At 43.0% G+C, this 20,013-nt stretch overlaps 1 protein-coding gene across 11 annotated transcripts in view; it reads left to right on the forward strand.

The window, feature by feature from the left end:
* The window catches only part of COL6A3 (collagen type VI alpha 3 chain), an 84,268-nt gene extending 65,220 nt beyond the window's left edge, over positions 1-19,048 (forward strand). For all 11 annotated transcript variants that reach the window (XM_014842778.3, XM_014842779.3, XM_014842780.3 and 8 more), the window contains 8 exons: positions 692-788; positions 1,369-2,067; positions 3,398-3,500; positions 5,893-6,260; positions 7,616-7,879; positions 8,960-9,058; positions 17,304-17,468; positions 18,250-19,048. In XM_014842778.3, coding sequence (XP_014698264.3) covers positions 692-788; positions 1,369-2,067; positions 3,398-3,500; positions 5,893-6,260; positions 7,616-7,879; positions 8,960-9,058; positions 17,304-17,468; positions 18,250-18,290 — 1,836 coding nt within the window. In that variant the 3' untranslated portion in view covers positions 18,291-19,048. The remainder of the gene's footprint in view (positions 1-691; positions 789-1,368; positions 2,068-3,397; positions 3,501-5,892; positions 6,261-7,615; positions 7,880-8,959; positions 9,059-17,303; positions 17,469-18,249) is intronic.
* The last annotated feature ends 965 nt before the right edge of the window (positions 19,049-20,013 follow it).

Genomic DNA, 20,013 nt, shown 5'->3' on the forward strand with positions numbered 1-20,013 from the left:
ACGCTCTTCGGAGGAGCTCACTGACATCCCTCTTCCCTCGTGTGGGCTGAGTGACCCAGAACCATGCATGTTTCTGAGCGGCATAGTTTCAGGACGTTCAAAAAGTCAACTATTCATTCACTAATTAAATTTAATATTCATTAAATGAATAATTAGTGATGGGGTGCCAGGTGCTATGATGGGAAGGACGTTTTGAATCTTCTAGAAGTGATTTCATTACTTGTTTTGTCATTAAGTCCATTTCTAGTCCTGGGGGAGTGGAAAAGGGATGGAGCTAACTTTTGTTCATTGCTATTATTATGGCTGAAAATAAGGATAATATTTAGGTCCTGCTATTTGCTAAAGGTTATACCTTTTCACACATTACCTCATTTAATCCTCCAGATAACCCCTTTGGGAATTTACTATTATACCCATTTTGCGGCTGGGGAAACGGAACCCTGGAGAGGTTAAATAACTTTCCTTCAGGTCCAGCAGAAAGTGCAGGAGTGGGGTTCAAACTCCAGCTCATCTCATCGGAAGAAAAATTATGCTTTCCTATTAATGACTCCCCCTTCCAAAAAAACGAGACAATACTGCCTACTGGGAAATAGATTTTATTGATGTGACTCTAATTTGTTCCTCAATTCCATTTTCAAGTAGTTCCTTATCACGGACACTCCTACCAAGCGTTTCCTTTTGTTTAAACCAGATCAATAACACAGCGGTGGGACATGCGCTCGTCCTGCCCGCTAGGAGTGACCTTGAGGACTTCCTGAAGAACGTCCTGACGTGTCACGTTTGCTTGGGTAAGGTGCTTCTATAACAGGAAAATCCGTCCAGCAGCAATTGCAAGGCATGCTCCCCATTGAGGGACATTTGAGTGAATAATCACCGTTTGTATCAAGAGCTGGAGTTAATGAAGATTCATAAAGCCTTGTATGGACCAGTGTAAATATTACATAAGTAGTTTCTATATTCAAAGTGGACTCCCCCAAACAGAGCTTCTCTTTGATACGGATATGGTTTGTTTTATAGGTAGTAAAGGAGAAAGTGGGCTCTGCTTATGTTTTAACCTTGGAGTCTGGAATTTAATTATCTGGCCTTGTGACTTTCTAGAAGATACTTCTTCCAAGAATGGTCCTTTTGCTTTTCTTTTGTCTTTAAATGCAATGCCAGTGTATACTAACAAGGATGTTAGCGTACTTATGTGTTTCATCTAGAAACTGCTAAGTGGTGAGAACGGAAATCTGGCCACAATGATTCAGCATGATAGAAATGGGTTTCTATCTATGTGGCAATTTTAATTACCCCAGGCGCTCAGCAGATTGATGCGCACTGTCTCGCTAGGGGAGTCACAGAATGAGTGGGTACCATGCTTCTTTCTAGACATCTGCAACATCGACCCATCCTGTGGATTTGGCAGCTGGAGACCTTCCTTCAGGGACAGGAGAGCAGCGGGCAGCAATGCGGACCTCGACGTGGCTTTCATCTTGGATAGCTCCGAGTCCACCACTCCCTTTCAGTTCAATGAGATGAGAAAGTACGTAGGGTACCTGGTCAGACAGCTGGATGTGAGCCCGGACCCCAAGGCCTCCCAGCACTTTGCCAGAGTGGCACTTGTGCAGCACGCGCCCTATGAGTCGGTGGGGAACTCCAGTGTGCCGCCTGTGAAGGTGGAATTCTCCCTGACTGACTACGGCTCCAAGGAGAAGCTGGTGAACTTCCTCAGCAGCAGAATGACGCAGCTGCAGGGGACCAGGGCCCTGGGCAGCGCCATTGACTACACCATAGAGAACATCTTTGAAAGCGCACCCAACCCACGGGACCTGAAAATCGTGGTTCTGATGCTGACCGGGGAGGTGCAGAAGGAGCAGCTGGAGGAGGCCCAGAGAGTCATCTTGCAGGCCAAATGCAAGGGGTACTTCTTCGTGATTCTGGGTATTGGCAGGAAGGTGAATGTCAAGGAGGTGTACAGCTTTGCCAGCGAGCCAAACGATGTCTTCTTCAAACTAGTGGATAAGTCGACTGAGCTCAATGAGGAGCCTCTGATGCGCTTCGGGAGGCTGTTGCCATCCTTCGTCAGCAGTAAGTCCTGCATTGGATGGCATGGGCCCTGGCTGTGGCTTTCTGCCAGCCCACACCCTTGAGCTATCAGGGATGGGGGGCCATAGCATGGAAAAGACATCGTGTCCTGACATTGACTTGCTCATTCATTCGACAAATTTATGTCAACACCTACCATTTCCCAGACACACTTTTAGGAGCCAGGTTGACAGTGAACACACAGACAGAAATCCCTGTCCTATTCACTCATCTATTCAACCAAATTTGACTGGGCACCTCCCAGCCATAGACACTACATCTCTGAGAGTTTACAATCTAGGTGGACGAATGAGTCAAGTGCACATTTATTTATGCATGACATAATATGCTCGCATATCATAGAAAAGTGTATCCTGATGGGGCATTGGGGAAGCTTCTAGAAGTATTGATCTGGGGTTAGCCACAGCCTCATGTTTGGATAGCTCTGGGCCTTTGCTGCTGTAGCTCCTCCTCCCCAGAATGCTCTCCAACTCTCCTTTTGGCAGCAAATCCACATTCATCTTCAAAGCTTATCTCCAGCTGCCCCTGCTCACTGTGGATGCTCCCTGCTCCCTAGGCTTGCTCATTGTTAACCTGGATGCTATACTTACTGCATCTATTACACGGCCCCTTGGTCATTCATTTATGTGTCTGTGGTCCCAGTATGGTCCTTGAGGAGGTGTGTCGTTCACCACTGTGTTCCCAAGAGCCTGGCACAGTGCATGGCCAGAGTTGGCACAGGAAAGTATCTAACAAGTGGGGGAGATTATAAAGTTTGAATAAACATGTATATACGAGGAGTTTAAGAGTTTGTTCAAGGCAAAGGTGAGGTCCAAGAAAACAGTATTCACATCTGTGAAGGCCTGTCCCCCAAAAATTTTAGGGAAAAAATGTGAAGCAAAGGTAAGCCATCAAGTTCACCCAGGGGCCATTGTCACTGCCTTCAGAAGATTAAAAACAAAAGTTCCTTAAACACAGCATCAAAAAAATATTAAAACTAATTTGATGTTCAAGAGCTTAGATACTTGTTAAAACTCTGCTCTTGATTTTTCTCCTACTCTTGTCTTCCCGCTAATGTTGACTAATTACTATCTTTAAACTAATCATCCAAACATTGCCAAATAGAAGATATTGGCTTAAGATGTTTTATGGCTCAAGTACAATTATACTTAATGTTTAAAATCACTGGATTTATCTTGTCTGGAAGAATTAACTAATTCAATGAATGCTTATAGTTACCTACTGTGTTATCCATTTAACTCCTTAGCAGATTAATTTTAATTTTCATGTGATTCGCATGTGCTTAAAATGTTTTTCCTCCATTTCTCTCTAGGTGAAAATGCTTTTTACTTGTCCCCAGATATCAGGAAACAGTGCGATTGGTTCCAAGGGGACCAACCATCAAAGAATCTTGTCAAATTTGCTCACAAACAAGTGTAAGTGATTATAATAATTGTCTCAAAAATTACAGTGCTCGGGGGGATTCAGAAGTCCTCTGACCAGTGCCTAACTTACGGGGTGAGGACATTGAAACCCAGAAAATGTGACTTCCCAAAGGTCATGTGGGGCATTCTTTTTGAAGAATCTGCTGTATCTGTTAGCTATTGCTGCATAACAAATTACTTGAAACTTAGTGGCTTAAAACAACAACTATTTATTTAATTTGCAATTCTGTGGGTTAGCGATTTTTGCTTGGGCTCAGCTGGGCAGTACTTCTGGCCTCTTCTGGGCTCTTATGTGTTTGTGGTCAGCTGCTTGGCAGCTATGGACTGGTAGTCTAGGATGGTCTCACCGGATGGTTCATCTCTGCTCCCTGTGGTCTGTCATTCTCCAGTAGGCAATTTTGGGTTTGCCTACAAGGTGACTGGGCAGGGTTCCATGAGAGAAGGCAGAAGCGTGCGAGGCCTCTTGAGGCCTAAGGTAGAACTGGCACACTGTTACTTCTGCCACATTTTATTGGCTGAAGCATGTCCAAAGACCAGTCTGTCTAGATTCAAAGGTGGGGAGCTAGACTTGGTGGAGACCTGTCACATCACATTATATAAAAGACGAGGGTACAGAGATGATGGGTAATTGGCTCCATAGGTCCAAATGGTCTACCATATCTGGTGTGAAATGATTTTATATAGAAGGATTGCATACGTTAAGCAAAAAGTGGACTCCAGATCTTAAAATAATTAAGGCTGCAATAACATAGGTGATGGAGGTACCAATCGGAGGCAACATGCATGTTCTACTAGGAAGACCAAGGAGAGAGCTGGGAGTTGGGTGGGATGCAGTACCCATGGTGATGCTGGCCGCCTGGCACATGCTCAGTGGCCTAATGCCCAGCTCCGTCTTTGGTGCCAACTCCAGGGCCAGAAAGAAGGGTGGTGTGACTGTGTGGCAGAGGGCTAGGCAAGAGGGACATGGTGGCAGAAACTGAGCTCAGGCCATGTGCCAGCAGTCTGTGCCCCTGAAAATAATGCCACAATGTGTCATGCTTTGGGGGAAGTGAGGGTTCTGACCGTTTCACCCCGAGAGATGGGAGTTCGAATTATCCTTGAGCAATGAGTATCTGGCTTACTCCTGGCTGACCTTCAAGGTGGGAAAGAGAGATTGTCTCTTCCTACTGCTCACCCTGAAGTCCTTCGGCTCTCTCTCTCACCCTGAAGTCCTTCGGCTCTTGCCTTTGTCTTCGGAGAGAATGTTCCAAATCTCCTCCTGATAGGTTGAGAATCATTGCACATTTTCAGCACCATGATGCTCATCCTGCTTCACCTGTGTTCACAGATTCTCTTTTTATAGCCTTTAATTATCTTCGTTGTTTCTCTGGAATGTTCCCTAAAGTTGGCTCACCCTTATCTTTAGGAAAACAGAATGAACAAGGTAACCTAATATTTGCAGTTTTATGAAATCAACCTGAAAATATGCTGCATATGCCATGTAGCGTGATATATCTACCAAATAATGGATGTTCACCTCAGGGCGAGAAATGGACAAAGGCTGAGTCTGTGCTGTTGTATCTATTTGACTACATTGCTATTCTCTTTTGAGATTTGTAATGGATCAAGAAATTATAAAAAACAACTGCATACGCAAAAATTAATACAAACGGAAATACACAATAAGCCTTGGAAGTGAAACAGTATACACTGACTTTATAATTTTCCAGCTCAACATGGCTAGAAGGGATACTTATTTTTTGGTGAGGAAGATTGGCCCTGAGCTAACACCTGTTGCCAATCTTCCTCTGTTTTGTATATGAGACACCTCCTTGATGAGCGGTGTGTAGGTCCACACCCGGTACCCGAACCCATGAACCCCAGGCTGCCAAAGCGGAGCTCACGAACTTAACCACTACACCACTGGGCCAGTCCCAGGGGATAGTTTCTTATAATGAGAGTAGCTATTAGCTGATTTTATTTAATTTTCAGTGTACATGTTTCAGTTGGTTAATTTTTATAATTAGAAAATTGTTCAAATATTATTATTATTATGAACAACAATAATTATTATTATTACAATATTTATTATAGTCTCTACTCTCTTGCCTGTTTTTGTTTTATGAATTGAAAAAACAGTCAGGTGTATCTATAGTACAAACTAGGCTTCCTTTTTAATGATTCTGTTATTTTATTTGCTGTTCAATATCTTTTTTGTGGCACAGGTGCTAAAAAGAAGGAATTTAACATACGCAGCATGCAATACAATACAGAAGATATAAAAGCTAGAGTGTGCATTTTGCTAAAACAGCCAGTTCTGCACAGTTCGTGGGGTCATGTCTTTCTATTTTAGAGAGCAGTAAAAATACGTATGGTTGAAACAATCTTTAACTTATTTTAACAGAAATGTTCCAAATAACGTTACTTCAAGTCCTACATCCAAACCAGTGACCACAACGAAGCCAGTGACCACTGCCCAACCAGTGACCACCACCACAAAGCCAGTACCTGTGGTAAACCTGCCGGCCTCCAAGCCCGCCCCTGCAAAGCAGGCCCCCGCAAGACCAGCGGTTGCCAGACCGGTGGCTGCCAAGCCCGAGGCCGCGAAGACGGCCACAGTCAAACCTGCAGTGGCTGTGAAGTCTGCAGCAGCGAAGCCAGCAGCTGCAAGGCCCCCCACTGTTGCCAAGCCAGTGGCCACAAAGCCCGAGGTCCCCAGGCCCCAGGGAGCCAGATCAGCTGCCACCAAGCCAGCCACTGCGAATCTCATGGGTAAGAAAGTCGCCGTGAGGGCTGCTGACTTGTGACGTCCTCATTTACTGTGTCTAGGGCACGTCCCTCGAAGCGTGTTTACAAAGCAATCGAAATACAGTCATTGATCTGGGATTTTCTATATCTAGAGGATGCACTTGAAAAGGCGCTGCTCACAGCATGGAACTGTCAAAACATTGCTTTTTTTCTATATTAGAAAGCACTTTGCCTTATGGCCCTCTGTGAGGCTGGCGAGTTCCATCTCAAGAGCTTGTGAAATGAGTTTCACGCTCCCTCCCACCTCTGTTTTCTCACTCCCCACGCTGCCTTGGAGTCGGGGGTGGGCAGGAGGAGCTCCCCATTCTCTCTTGGATGTTGGTGGGGGGCATGGCCCACCTCTTCTAGAAATCCAGTCGTCTCAAGCTAAAGGGATTCACTTTAAGAAGTAGAGTTTTAGATCCCATTTCAGGAGTGAGAGAGAGTGAAAAAGCCTGTCTGTAGCTCTTGGCAACGAAGCAGATGTTTCTATGCTTGGGCTCTGGAGCCAGACCTGTCTCCTTAGAATCTGACTCCAGAAGATCTAGATGGAGCTTTGTCCCTGCTCTGAAGCATAAATGCATAGAAAAGCGGCCCAAGTTGTGCCCTGTGGCAGTATCAGGGTGTCTAGTTTAGCAAAATAGTGGAAAAGTGTGAGCCTGGAGAACCAGCCTTTCCCTCTGGACGGAACCACATGCTAGTATCATCCATGAGAAGAATCCTTCCAGGCTGAATTAGATACAAGGGGCAGGTGGACTTAATGAGACCCAGAGTGTGTCATTGTAGCTTTTCCTCAAAGATGCTAGAAGGTACCACAGAGGGTCACGAACCTTTATAAAGGTGAAGGCAGAATGTATGTGCTCGTGAAACAATGGAAACTGTCTTCATTTTATGAATGGAGAGAAAGCAGAGATTCCTTTAAAAGAATTTCATGTGATGCCCTGAAGTTTCACGACTTCATATATTTTAAATTACGGGACGCATTTTGTGTTGAACGCTCCTCTTCAGATTAGCACACTGGACCGTGAATTTTCAAAGTATCTCCTTAATAGGAGAGATCTTCAATCGGAAGAAATAAGATAGTTGTGTACCTTGCTGATGAATAATTAGATTTTTAATTACAATGAATTTCACATTTCATGTATATTGGTGGGTTATATGACCAATATTTCTCAGGAGCTTTCTGAGAAACTAGAGCTGCTCGCCTAAATTTCACATCAACTGTCTACGGATACAGCTCTTTCAGATTGCATCTCTCGCCTGTATGTTACAATTATTCAGGGTTTTATTATTGTTTTTATCTCCGCTCTCTCCACACTCTGCTTTGATCTATCTTCCAGTTAAAGCATCTCGAGAGGTCCAGGTGTCTGAGATTACAGAAAATAGCGCCAAACTCCACTGGGAGAGGCCGGAGCCCCCGAGTCCTTATTTTTATGACCTCACCGTCACTTCAGCACTCGATCAATCTCTGGTTCTGAAGCAGAATCTCTCGGTCACGGACCGTGTCATCGGGGGCCTGCTTGCCGGGCAGACGTACCACGTCACGGTGGTCTGCTACCTGAGGTCTCAGGTCAGAGCCACCTACCAGGGAAGTTTCAGTACAAGTAAGTACATGGTCGGTTAAAGAAAAGTTGGTACCTGATTTCTACATGGCGTCTCAAAAGGAACATAGGGGGAGCAATTCTTATTCATTGAATCTGTCCTGAAATCATAACAAGGTTAAAACAAAATCCTGGGTGTTTGGGTTGCGCCCAACTTTATAGATTAACAAAGGAAAATGGGATGTCTTGAGACCTGTTGTCCTGCTCCTGGGGTCCTGGGCTCCTCTGTGTGGGAGACCAGATCCGTTTGGCCTGAGTGCAGCCTCTTCCCTGGGAGAAAGAACTATACCCTGCCAGTCTGGCTGGGGGTCTTGACCGCCCACAAAGACCATGTTTCAGAAGCATGTTTCCATGTTTGGTGAACAGAACCACCGAGTCGCTGGCTTCTCAGGGAGTAACCGAGGAGTCCACGAAGTCTCATCACCCCAAAGGCCAAGGGATGTCCACAGCCACTGCAGAAAGGCATCAGCATGTCCCTCCCCTGGTCCCGCCACCCTCGGGCTCTGTTCTCTGCCATCTGTTGTCTCCCCAGCTCCTTCGCCTCACTGAGGCCTGCCCTTGCCTGTTTTTCCAGTCTCTGTTAATTACTCATGCCATCCCCCTTTCCTTTCTAAGTTCTTCTGGATTCCCTTTTCCATTCTTCTTGACCTCCACTGCTCCTGGGTTATGGAAGAGAGGCTCACATCCTTTTCTCCTTGGGCCAACGTTGTTCAGATCAAGGAACTATGCTTGAGGGGAGGGAATTATCAACAGTCACCATGGACGAGGGTCATGAAGTTTTGAGTCCGAAGACCCATCCACCCCCAGGGCTCTATTTTCTTGGATGGCAGTAGAAGTTATATGGGAGATGAGAGGATTTGTTCAAAATTTCAGGCATATCCTCCATTTGATTGTTAAGAGATGAATCCAACTTGCAGACAACAGACATGGCGTAGGCAGAGACTTCTTGGGTCTCTATGTTTCAGTGATTCACTCTTGTGTAAGACGTTAATCCAGAAAGACAAGCTTGCCTCAGTCCCTAAGGATTGCTAAGCCCTTCAGTTTCTGAGTTACCTACCAGCTGCATATGTTTTTCTTTTATAGAGAAAACTCCGCCTCCACCTCCACAACCAGCAAGGTCAGCTTCTAGTTCAACCATCAATCTAATGGTGAGCACAGAACCGTTGGCTGGAACTGACACTGGTGAGTTGTGAAAATATTAGATCCACTAATGGCACTAAGAGAGTATTCCTCCAAACATTTAAAACTCACTGAAGTCTTGATTCTAGGTCATCTGCTGGGGTTCTAATTCTCAGGCCACCCACGACTTCTATGGGGACAGTTCAAATCTTCTGCGTGGCCCAACATGGTATTATTCTGCATATTCCTAGTTGTAAATGGTGACTTACCTTGCCTGTCACTGGGCCATTAGGGAAAATTGGATGGGAGTTACTTCTGGGGCTGTGGCCAGGCATCACATATCTGTTAGTCATTTCCCCTGTGCCTCATACTGGGGCCTGAGTTGGTTTGTGGTCTGTGATGCTGCAAACAGTAGGATTTCATCCACGCAGTGGTTTAATCTAATAAAAAGCTGCTTAGAAGAACCCAAGACAACCTAGATTAGAACCCATGAAAGACGTGAGTATGGAAGTGACCCCTGGGAAGTCCTGGTCCTAATTCCCTAAGCACACACCCTGGCTCAGTCTATCATCCCACTCTCTGTGCCTGAACCATAGTGTGTGTGCATTTTCTGTTAAATCAGTCACTAGTGTTACTCACTTTTGTTCCAAGGCAGTGGAACTCTGTGAGACCCGTAACCCTCATCCAGCAGAACGTGAGCTTAGATTGTTTCTCATCCGTGAGAAACTGATTACTGAAATAGTCGACACGCTTTGCTTGAGACGATTTGGCAAATGATGTTGGTACTAATACCTAAAATCAAAATTCTGTGGGCACTTAGATATATTATTGTCTTACAGACCCCAAAGCAGAAAGTTTCCACTAACAATGGGGACAATTCATTATTTTTTTGGTGCATTGGCCACAGTCAGGAAGAGGAAAGCGTAACTCTTAACGATGTTTATTTCCAGAATGGATTATGGTAAAAGGCATATGTTGAGCGCCTAGCTGCATCTGTATTGTGCTAGATTTAACAACAGCTATGCTGTTTCAGTATGTATTGCATTGTCGCAGCAGCAGCACGTTATCTGGTGAGCTGTGGTGTACGTATTCCTCATTTTACTCTTTCCACTGTAAGCTTTTAAAATGATGCTTGTTTCTCATCTTCCCCTTTCTGTAGAATCTATACCCTATCTCATCTGTGTTTGAATAAAATTAGATGGTTTAAGTATTTTCTGGTGCCACAAACCCATCTCTTTGGGGCCACTTGGGAGTAGAAGCCTCTTGTTTGTTTTAGTTGTTTCTAGAGGGGATCTTCTCTATTGCTAGAATGCTTTATACCATCAATGCACTTTCCCTATGTCTCTATATATATATGTATATATCTATCTCTATCTCTATATCTGTATCTACATTTACCTATCTGTTAACTATCAGCTATTCATCTATCTATCATTATCTATGTATGTATCTATCTATCTCTCATCCTTTTATAGGGCCCTTTTATAGGACCACAGCCCATACTGACATGTGGCATCAAGAGTTACTAGAAAGAAGGTAACTAAGTCAATGCAGGAACTGTGAAACTCTTATACACATAGATATGTCATAAGGTTAATTAAACTGTGTACAGAACTGAAAAATGCTTAAAATAGTTTGCTTTTGGAATCAAGTGGAGGAATTGGTCTATGTTAGAGAGCCACGTGTTTTTCAACCTCTGTAGCCTTTCCAACGGAAAGATTGACAGAGCGACAGATTACTTCCTCTTGATATAAGTTTATGAGAACAATTCAGGAAATCATGGTAGATGGGGACATTAAGCTAGACTGCTTAGGAATTGTCTAAAAAGATCTTACAAAACTCCTAATGTTACTGTTTTCAAATCAAACGAAAAGAAATGGAAGAAGGGATGTGGAGTGAGAGTTTCGGATGGACAAGAGAACTTAAATCTCAACCTCTTTGATTTTTGCTCCTAAGCAGTTTTCTGAGTCCTGCCTTGAGGGGCTGTGGATAAGCCTTTGTCCCCTGCACGGGAGTGGGGTGGGTGCTCTGCAGCTCCTCCCCACTACAGCTCCCTTCCTGAGTCACCTTCATTAGGCTTCCTAACATGGTGCTTGAGCTCAGAGAGAAGACACCAAGAATTTCCTAGGATTTCCCTGGAGATATGGGTCAGGACAGATTCGACTCTAAATTCAAAGTCACTGAAATCTGAGCGTGTTGTTCCCCACTCAGTCGTAATTTTACTCCTCATGGAGTATGGGAAATGTAAAATCTCTAGCTTCATTGGAAGAAAATGACTAAGAGTCCACTCTCCAGTGAGATTTAGGGGTTTTGTTAGTTCTCTCCCTGTGGTTCAGAAGAGACAAGAATATCCAAACAGTTTTGAGTTAATATAAACAACACAATCTTTAAACAAGAATCTGGCTGGGCTGCTTTATTTTTTAAGACTGAGTCACGGGTTCAGACGTAGGCCGGCATTTTCAATCTAGACCTTTCACACTTAGCTCTCCTCGCTCCGTGTGACAGAGAGGAAACAGTTTTTGAAGTTGGGGCTTGGGTTTCTTTCAAGATGACAAGTAGTTTGATGGAGATGACTCCAACGCTTCCTCCTTCCTTCTGATCAAGCCTACATTCTGATCATGTAGCCCTCAAGCCCAGGCCCTGAATGTTCTTTCACCATTTCACATGGGTGTGAAAGACACATGGGTGCGTCTTTCCCACCTAGTGATTCAAGTCAGTGTGAAAATATAAATTACACTCTTTTTGTTAAGGACAAGGCCCTGCATAATTGATCTCTAGCCTCACAGTATCAAAACCACACTTTGCCTGGAGAAGGCCCTTAATACTCATTTGCTCACTGAACATACGTAAGTGTGCACACAATACACACACACAAACACACGCCCTTTTTGAATGCTCTTTCTTCAGTTAAATTAACTGCATATTTACTTTAAAATGTTAACATTCAAAATGGGTAAACAGAATGAAGAGATGAAAGCTTGACTTCCTCCCAACCTCCTCCCTCCCCCCTGTAATCAAGTCATTTTAGAAATTTTCCCCAGGGAGATAAAACCTTTTAGTTATATTCATATTTTTTGCAGATGAAAAAAGGAGTGACAACTCCTCACTTTATTAGATAACTTTTTGAAAATATGGTAACTGCGTTCTTACTCAGTAGTTGCATGTATACTTTGCGTCCAAATGTCAATTACCACAATATGCATTATTTCTCCAAAGATGTATTTTCTAGAAAATTCAGGCAAAATTAAAATTTAAAACTAGTTTTTACATATGGGCGTGAAGGCAGTTTAATTCCTCTCATTTTCTGAAGCACCAATTAATTAGAAATACGGTTTGTGTTTAGAGAGACACATCCCTTTCTTAGTCTTAAATGTCAGATCCTTGTCCTGGCTTCATTCTTCTTTATCCTTCCTCCATGAATAAAAGATTCACTGGTTTGGGATTCTATCTTAAGGACCTGTGTTTTGTCATAGTTTACCACTTTGGACTTAGGGAATATGGTGACCAGTGTTTGAATCTATGCAACAGTTTGTGGGCAAAACCCTATGAAATGGAAAAGTCTCCAGTCCATGTCAGCTAATGAAGAGGAGGAAGAGTGAGCAGTTTTAACACCTGGGTTTTCATTGGCGTATGTTAACGTTCGCCCATTTGGAAATTCGTGTGTAATAGATACTTCTTTATCAGGAATTTGATGCAGGCACATAATGGGAGGACAGTCTCCTGAAGGGGTTCTTTGTCCCCCAAATGAGGACTGGCCCTGTGTGGTATGGAGTGCAAGGTGTGACAGCAAGGCCCAGGCCTTGAGATGAAGGTTGATGACATTAGCAGACCTAAGGCATCATTACTAACCACTCAGCGTTCCAGATTTTGCAATATTGCGTGATTCCATTTTACATGGTTAATACTCTCTACAAAACAAAACAAATCCCCCCCAACACAAAAAAATCCCAGCCCACTTTTTGCTTTCCTCAGAGTCTGAAAGAATCACACCCACTTTTCTGTGATAGATTTGTTGCCTATAAATGGCAGTTAGCAACAATTAAAGGAATTTTTCAGTGATCGTCACAGCCTTAAAAAAGCATTGAATGTGCTAGGCATTTTTACTACATGCTTTGTTACTGCTAGTTTTGAGAGTGCTGTCTAGTTGCTGATTATGGTTTTAGGTTTTTATCACCAGCTCTCTCTTCTTCCTTCTCATTTTTGGCTGAAGAAGCCTCGGATAGATATTTTCTATGCATATTATTAGTAAAGCTAAGACTCTCTGAAATTTCTAAACAACAACAAAAAATCTAACTCAGAAAATTTATTTTTTGCAATATCACAGAATGACTCCTAAATTATAAGGATTCCAAAATAATCCTTATATGTTGAATAAAAGTTTCAATGCAGAAGAGAGCAAAAATAGCCAACAAAGTGTGTAACATTCTTTTTTACTTATTCTAGAAATGAGCGATCTGTAGAAATGATCACATTTTTGTCTGACCAGGCATTGAGGGGTCAATTACACAGCTCTGAAAGAAATAAGTTCACCAATCTTTTACTTATTTTGTTCACTCTAAGGTGCACGATCTTCCCCATTGTAGCACTTCTGAAGTTGAAATGTGACCTACAATTGATGACATGTCATGGTGTTTGGCAGTGTTTTGTCTTACTTAGTGGAATATAAAATAATCGTGCATCATAAAATTAAGGCATCTTAAATTTGATGAATTACAATATTTGGTTGGCCATGTTCCACCGTGAACATGTAGCATTGGCTGGCACAAAATGATACAATGGGGAAAACAGATGACTTTATGTTAATAATTTAAAGACCCACAAGTTTAGATAAATTAAAGAGCTACAGATATTTTCTCTATTTGGTTGAAAAGAAATAGCCATCTTCAAGGCTGTGTGTTTATTGCTGCGTGAGAATGTATCCAGGTCAGTTGCAATGTTTGGGTTATAACGAGCCTCAAAGGGTATTTGACATTCTTTTATTGTGAAGTATAAAAGGCTGATAAAACAAAAGTCTATTGGTCAAGATCTGAAAGAGCAAAGGGTCCAAAACTTAACCACAGCTACATTTAAAATAAAGAAAATAACACAAAAAGTTTCTTTGGTACCTTGTGAGCCAATCAATACTCAAAACATAGATGCAGAAAGGTTTTTGAAATTAAGGCAAGTCATACCTGCTTCTGAGGTTTGGAAGCATTTTATACCATGTCAGCAGTGTAGGGTCTGAAGGATTAAACCATCTTGTTGTTTTTGAACCCATTAAACTGATGAGGAACATATTTACACATATTTACAATTGCGGCATTAACACTTTCCATTCCCCCAAGTTTGCTCAAGGAAGCACTTCAATAGTGACAACTTACTGGTCTGGAAAATGTCAAAGCTCACGCTTTAACAAATTCTTTTAGACATTATAGATCTCAAACCACAAAAAAGGCCAAATCTTCCAGTTCAACACGTTTTCTGTTTCAAAGAGTAATATTTTTTTCTAATTATAAAATGATATATAGTCATTGTGAAAAATTCAGAACATACAGAAAAATATAAGAAAATGTGATTCTCATAGTTGCAGCATTGATGGCCATTGATGACCACCATTAATGACCCAGTGCAGGTCCTTCCTGATTTTTTTCTATGAATATTACGTGTGGACACACTCATGCATCACATGGGTACACACACACACATCTCTATTACAAAAATGGACTGTGTTTCCTAGGGTGACTTCCACCCCACGGTGGTTTTTCTAGGACATCCCAGTTTGGCTCCTGTGGCTTCTGTGAACAGAAGAGATCCTGTGAACAGGGTTTTTCCAGACACTGTGCTGCCATCTTCTTGTGTTTCCTCTTGTATTTGGATGCTCACTGAGGCCTAGTAAACAACCACTCGTTCACCAGGAATTTTTGCCAGACGGTGGTCTTTCTTTTAAAATGAAACTTATTTGCATCGTTATTCTAGGCTAAAGCGAACCAGGAGAGGTTATAGATAATTTTCACTTCCCACTGTCTTTTAGGCTCCCATTGGGTTCTTAATATAAGGAGGAAAAAATTAGTGAATGTGCAGCCAGACACTCCTCTCAGACAAAACAGAGGCCTCCGGGGGCCCTGCAGGGTCACATCCAAAGGGGCAAACTGAATCTGGAGGGAAAATATGAACAACTGTTGTGTCTGAAGACTTGTCTGGAGCAAAGATCAATGAGGTCTAACCATTGCTCTTTGGACTACGAGAGATTTTAATTTTTTGGCTTTCATATGGTTGTTTCAGCATATGTAGACATAGCTTAGGGAAATCCAGCCTGAATGACGTGTCTCAGAAATCAAGACAATGGGAGTTTAAAACGATGAGGCTTCTTAGGAACGTAAAACCTCCCATTTTCGTGCTTTAAAAATGGAGAATCCCAGTTTTTGTCTTTGAATAATGTGGGGCCCTCATTAATATATTTCTCTTGGTTTTCCAAATATCTGTTTGTCCGTGGTAATTGTGTCCTTATCTTCCATTTGTAAACACTGCAGGATCTTAGCAGTGACTCTCCCTGGAATAAAGGGTGTAAAATGCAAGAGCGATAGTTGGATTTTGGAGAGTCAAGGTGGAAATTGAAGGAAGCCGGAAAAGCCAATCAGTCAGGGAGCAGAACGTCCTGCTGCAGGGCTGCGTCCAGGCTGGGTGTCCTTGGGTCTGGGTAGACTTCTCGTGTCTGCTTCAGATGAGCCCAGAGGAGTGAGAATGGAAGGGCTAAACACAGATGGCCAGGACTGAGTGCACTAGGAGCAAATAAAACGGAACAAACATCGGCCATTTAGGGGATGCTCTGGGGAAGAAAGGAGAGGGGATGAGGCAACCACTTGGTCCGGGCCTCACGCTAACAGGGGAACCTATCAGTAAACAAGGGATAAATTTTGGTAGTTGAACAATCTTGCCTTGCTCAGTCTCCTCTATGTCATTCCTTGGAAGCCGGACATCAGTTATGGGCACATCTGAGAAAGAGAAAGTTGTTGTCGTAAATCGCCATTTTCTTCTGGCTTCATTGGGTCTTCCAAGGCTCTCGGTAGTGCCACTGGCTTTCTGGGTCTGCAACTAGGAGACGCTGTGTGGTGGAGCCACTAGTTTTCACGTTTGGGTGACAACTTCCCCGCAGTCACCAAGAAGTGTTTTAGACCAATTGTGAGCCTCAATCCTGTGTTCCTTGGAGTCTGGCCTGTTATGCTGGACCCAAGCTTTGGTTCTCTATCTAAAGTCTGAAGTTTTCCTATAACTTCTTGGTATCCATCAGAACTGCAGATGCCCATCAGCTCTGCAGCTCTGAGCAACACACGTATCTGGGGCTAAAGGCCCACGGAGAGTCAGCCCTGCGAGGGCAGCCCGGGTGATTCAGGCCTGTCAGCTACTCACGTAAACATACCGTTATCTGCTCCCGGGAGTTTTGTCGAAAGAAGGTTTACGTTTACCAAACTTTCCAGAAACGGTTGACATTAATGCTTCTTTTTCCCAGGACAATCTGGAGTTTGCCAGAAAGCCCTGTAAACAGAAGTTTTACTGTGTGAGAACTGTAAACGTTTCTTTCCAGGCATTGAAGGAACCGTAGCTTTGACTTTGCAGCTGGACTGCATTAGAAGTAGGCATTTAAAACATAAACTTCCTTAACTGGGAAAAGAATGCTTCTCTGTCGTCGAAATAGCTTTGCTCTGTAACGTTTCTGCCGTTGTGCATTTTACATCAGTGTTAGCGCTTCTTTTTACTCCCTTGTTTAACTTGGCGGGTCACGGAGGCGCTCAGCTACACACATCTACACACGCTCATAAAGGATTTTTCCTCACTTTAACTCTTATTTTTTATCTACTTGGCTGGTAGTGAAATGTACAGCCTGCATTTTGAACTGTACTCTGGCGAAACTTAATTGCTATCTTGCCAAGAAGCGGAAAACTCCAAGCTTTTAAAACTCGGTTTCTTCTCTGGGGATTTAGAATTGAAGGAATTGGAGAGTAAGTGGCCCAGTGATTGGAAATGGAAAAACACAGTTCATTTCATCTTAAATTACCCAATAATGGTAGCTAACGTTTGGGATTCTGAATGTGGTTTATAAAGTGCTTTCGTGGACGTGATTGCATTTATTGCCCACGAAGCTACAAGTGGTTCTCATGTCCCTTCGGCAGTGGGGAAACTGAGGCTTGGGGACGGTAATGGATTTTCCCCCTCGAAACTCTTCTCTTTCGTGTCTCTGACGGGCTTGTGACTAGATCTTCAGCCCCTCGCGCTGGGAGCAGAAGAACTTGCACGCTCGAATTAATGCTCTTTTCTCATCTTGTTCTTAAAGATATATGTAAGTTGCCAAAAGAAGAGGGAACTTGCAGGAAATTTATGTTAAAATGGTACTATGATTCGGAGACCAAAAGCTGTGCAAGATTCTGGTATGGAGGCTGCGGTGGAAACGAAAACAGATTTAATTCACAGAAAGAATGTGAAAAGGTTTGCGCTTCTGGTAAGTGATTATTCTTTTATGTTTGTGACTTTTGCAAGTAAGACAAGAGACCCAGCCCAATAATTCACGTTTTCAAGATACTTGAATTACAATCCTTATGATAGATGCTAAAAAGAAGATAAAGTGCATCTTCAGATAAGAAAGATATGTAAATCAAACACGTGAAATTAATTTTCTGAATTATTATTATTTCCTAAAAACTTACTTGTATACTTGTATTTTTGCCAATGCAGAAACACATGGCTGACTACTCCTCGCTCTTTGGAAATGTTACTAAGTCCCTGTTATTCATAAAATATTGTAAAAAACATGATTATTAGAAAAATAATAAAATGAACAATTACAGATAACTCCAAAGATAAATAACCCCTATGCATTCATCTTTACATAATTTGCTTCCTCTAAATAATAATAATGTTGACACTCGGGCCATCCAATACCTCCATTACGTTGGGCAACTCAATTGGTAATAAAATCAGAACCGCTTCACAGAGGACCTGGGGCCAGTGCCAGAACAGGAGGTCACTTTGCATAAAGTCCTGGCAGATGATGCCAGGCTGGAGAATGGGCTCAGATTGCACAGACAGCCCCAAGCCGCAGGCCAAGAAGCTTCCTGGGAACCACTGAAGGTATTGAGCAGAGAAGTGCGATTGGTGATGAAAACCAAAGGCCACAGAATCATTTTCATGAGAAATACAGTTATTTTCAGTCAATAATGTGGCTTTTCCCTTTCTTCTTCTCTCCCATCCTCACCCCACCTGTCCTCTCCATCAACGCTCAGTGCTTGTCAACCCTGGAGTCATTGCTGCAATTGGGACCTAAGCATGGCCGACCAGTGACACATACCTCTTGAAGAAGAAGGAGTAGCCATTTGCAAGTCGTCTTTGTAGAAGCTCTGGGTATAGATTCCCTTGCACTGTACCATTTCATGCTTTGATTTACACTCGAACTTGGATGGAAACGTTCTGCGCATGACCTATCAATATGGTGCTAAATGTGTCTGTGGACCCAACGCTCTCTGTCTCCAGGCAGTTATATTGTATACTTTGAACGTCGTGTAATAGTTACCCACTGCTGGTGTTTATGTGAACATTTCTATAAATTCAAATTCCCTCTGGAGTTTCACGTTATGCCTGTTTCAGGCATATGCAAGTTCTAGAAAGTAACCCCAAATGTCACAGCTACTCTATATAACTTCTGCTTGGTTCATTTCTTTCCCTCTTAATTAAAGCACGACTTTAGATGGAAAGCCTGTGTGTGGTGAATAGACAAGAGTCCAAGTTTTTCATTTTCCCCCCAATTTCCTGGATTAGATTTCCAGCTAATTTCCTTTTTCTGAAGCCTCGAACAAATAATCTAGTTAGAAGGAAGCAAAATCCCTTAATCTTTGTGCACTGTTGTGGGACCAATGCCTTGATTAAAGAAGGAGAAGAAAGTCATAATAGAGAATATTTTTGGCGTTCCTCTAATGTTGTGTGGGTTTTTTTTTTTTTTGTGCGGGGGGGGGTTTAATTTTAATTTTAAAATTTTTAGGAAATTTATACAAAGAAACTTTTTAATAAAGTATATTGAAAGTGTGATGAGTTTGGTGTCGTTGGCTGTCTTGTTTCTATAGTACCTATTGTCTGAATCACGACTAGGCCAGGGGAATTGGGTCTCGTCCAGGCCAACGGTCCTGGGCACCACCTTTTTTTTTTTTTTGAGGAAGATTAGCCCTGAGCTAACATCTACCACCGATCCTCTTCTTTTTTGCTGAGGAAGACTGGCCCTGAACTAACATCTGTGCCCACCTTCCTCTACTTTATATGTGGGATGCCTGCCACAGCACGGCTTGACAAGCAGTGCGTAGGTCTGCACCCGAGATCTGAACTGGTGAACTCCAGATGCCAAAGTGGAGCAGGCAGACTTAACCACTATGCCACCAGGCTGGCCCCAGCACCTTTTGTTTCCAATGGAGGGAGCAAAGTGCTCTCTCAGGCAGCGGGCCAGGAGACCAGGTAGATTCAGCTCGCTTGCACAGCAGCACCCCGTGGCCGGGTGAATCGTGTTCCTGGCTTAGGACCCCAAGAACCTTTCTGGTTTTAAAAGCCAAGCTGGCTTTCATCCTGTCCTCTAACTTCTGGTTGGGCCCCAGAGCCTTGGCCTCCTTCCCTGCCTCTTTAGAATGATTGTTTCCTCGGGGGTTCAGTTTTCTCCCACCCCACAGTGGCTGAGAGATGAGTTGCAGCTGGCCCAGGACTTCCCATCCCTTTTCTGGAGTCTCAAAGGCAAAGCATAAAGTCTTTTTTTTTGTTTCTTTCTTTAAAGACCTTTTCTTCTTGTCTTCAGAAATAACGTAAGAAACAAACAAATACGCATTTGGGTCATACCTGAATTCCATGTAGAAAGGAAACTTAATTTGTTTGTCAAAACCCATCTGCTCTGACAAGTGCTTCTGGCAGAGCTACGGGGACCTTGGGTGCGAGCAGAAAGTTCATATAAGATTGGGGATGAATCTGTCAGTTAATCTATTGAGAGCTGAGAGAGGAAGAGAGAAGGTGTGTAG

The sequence above is a fragment of the Equus asinus genome, chromosome 19 (assembly GCF_041296235.1).
Source record: "Equus asinus isolate D_3611 breed Donkey chromosome 19, EquAss-T2T_v2, whole genome shotgun sequence".
NCBI classification, from domain to species: Eukaryota; Metazoa; Chordata; class Mammalia; order Perissodactyla; family Equidae; genus Equus; species Equus asinus.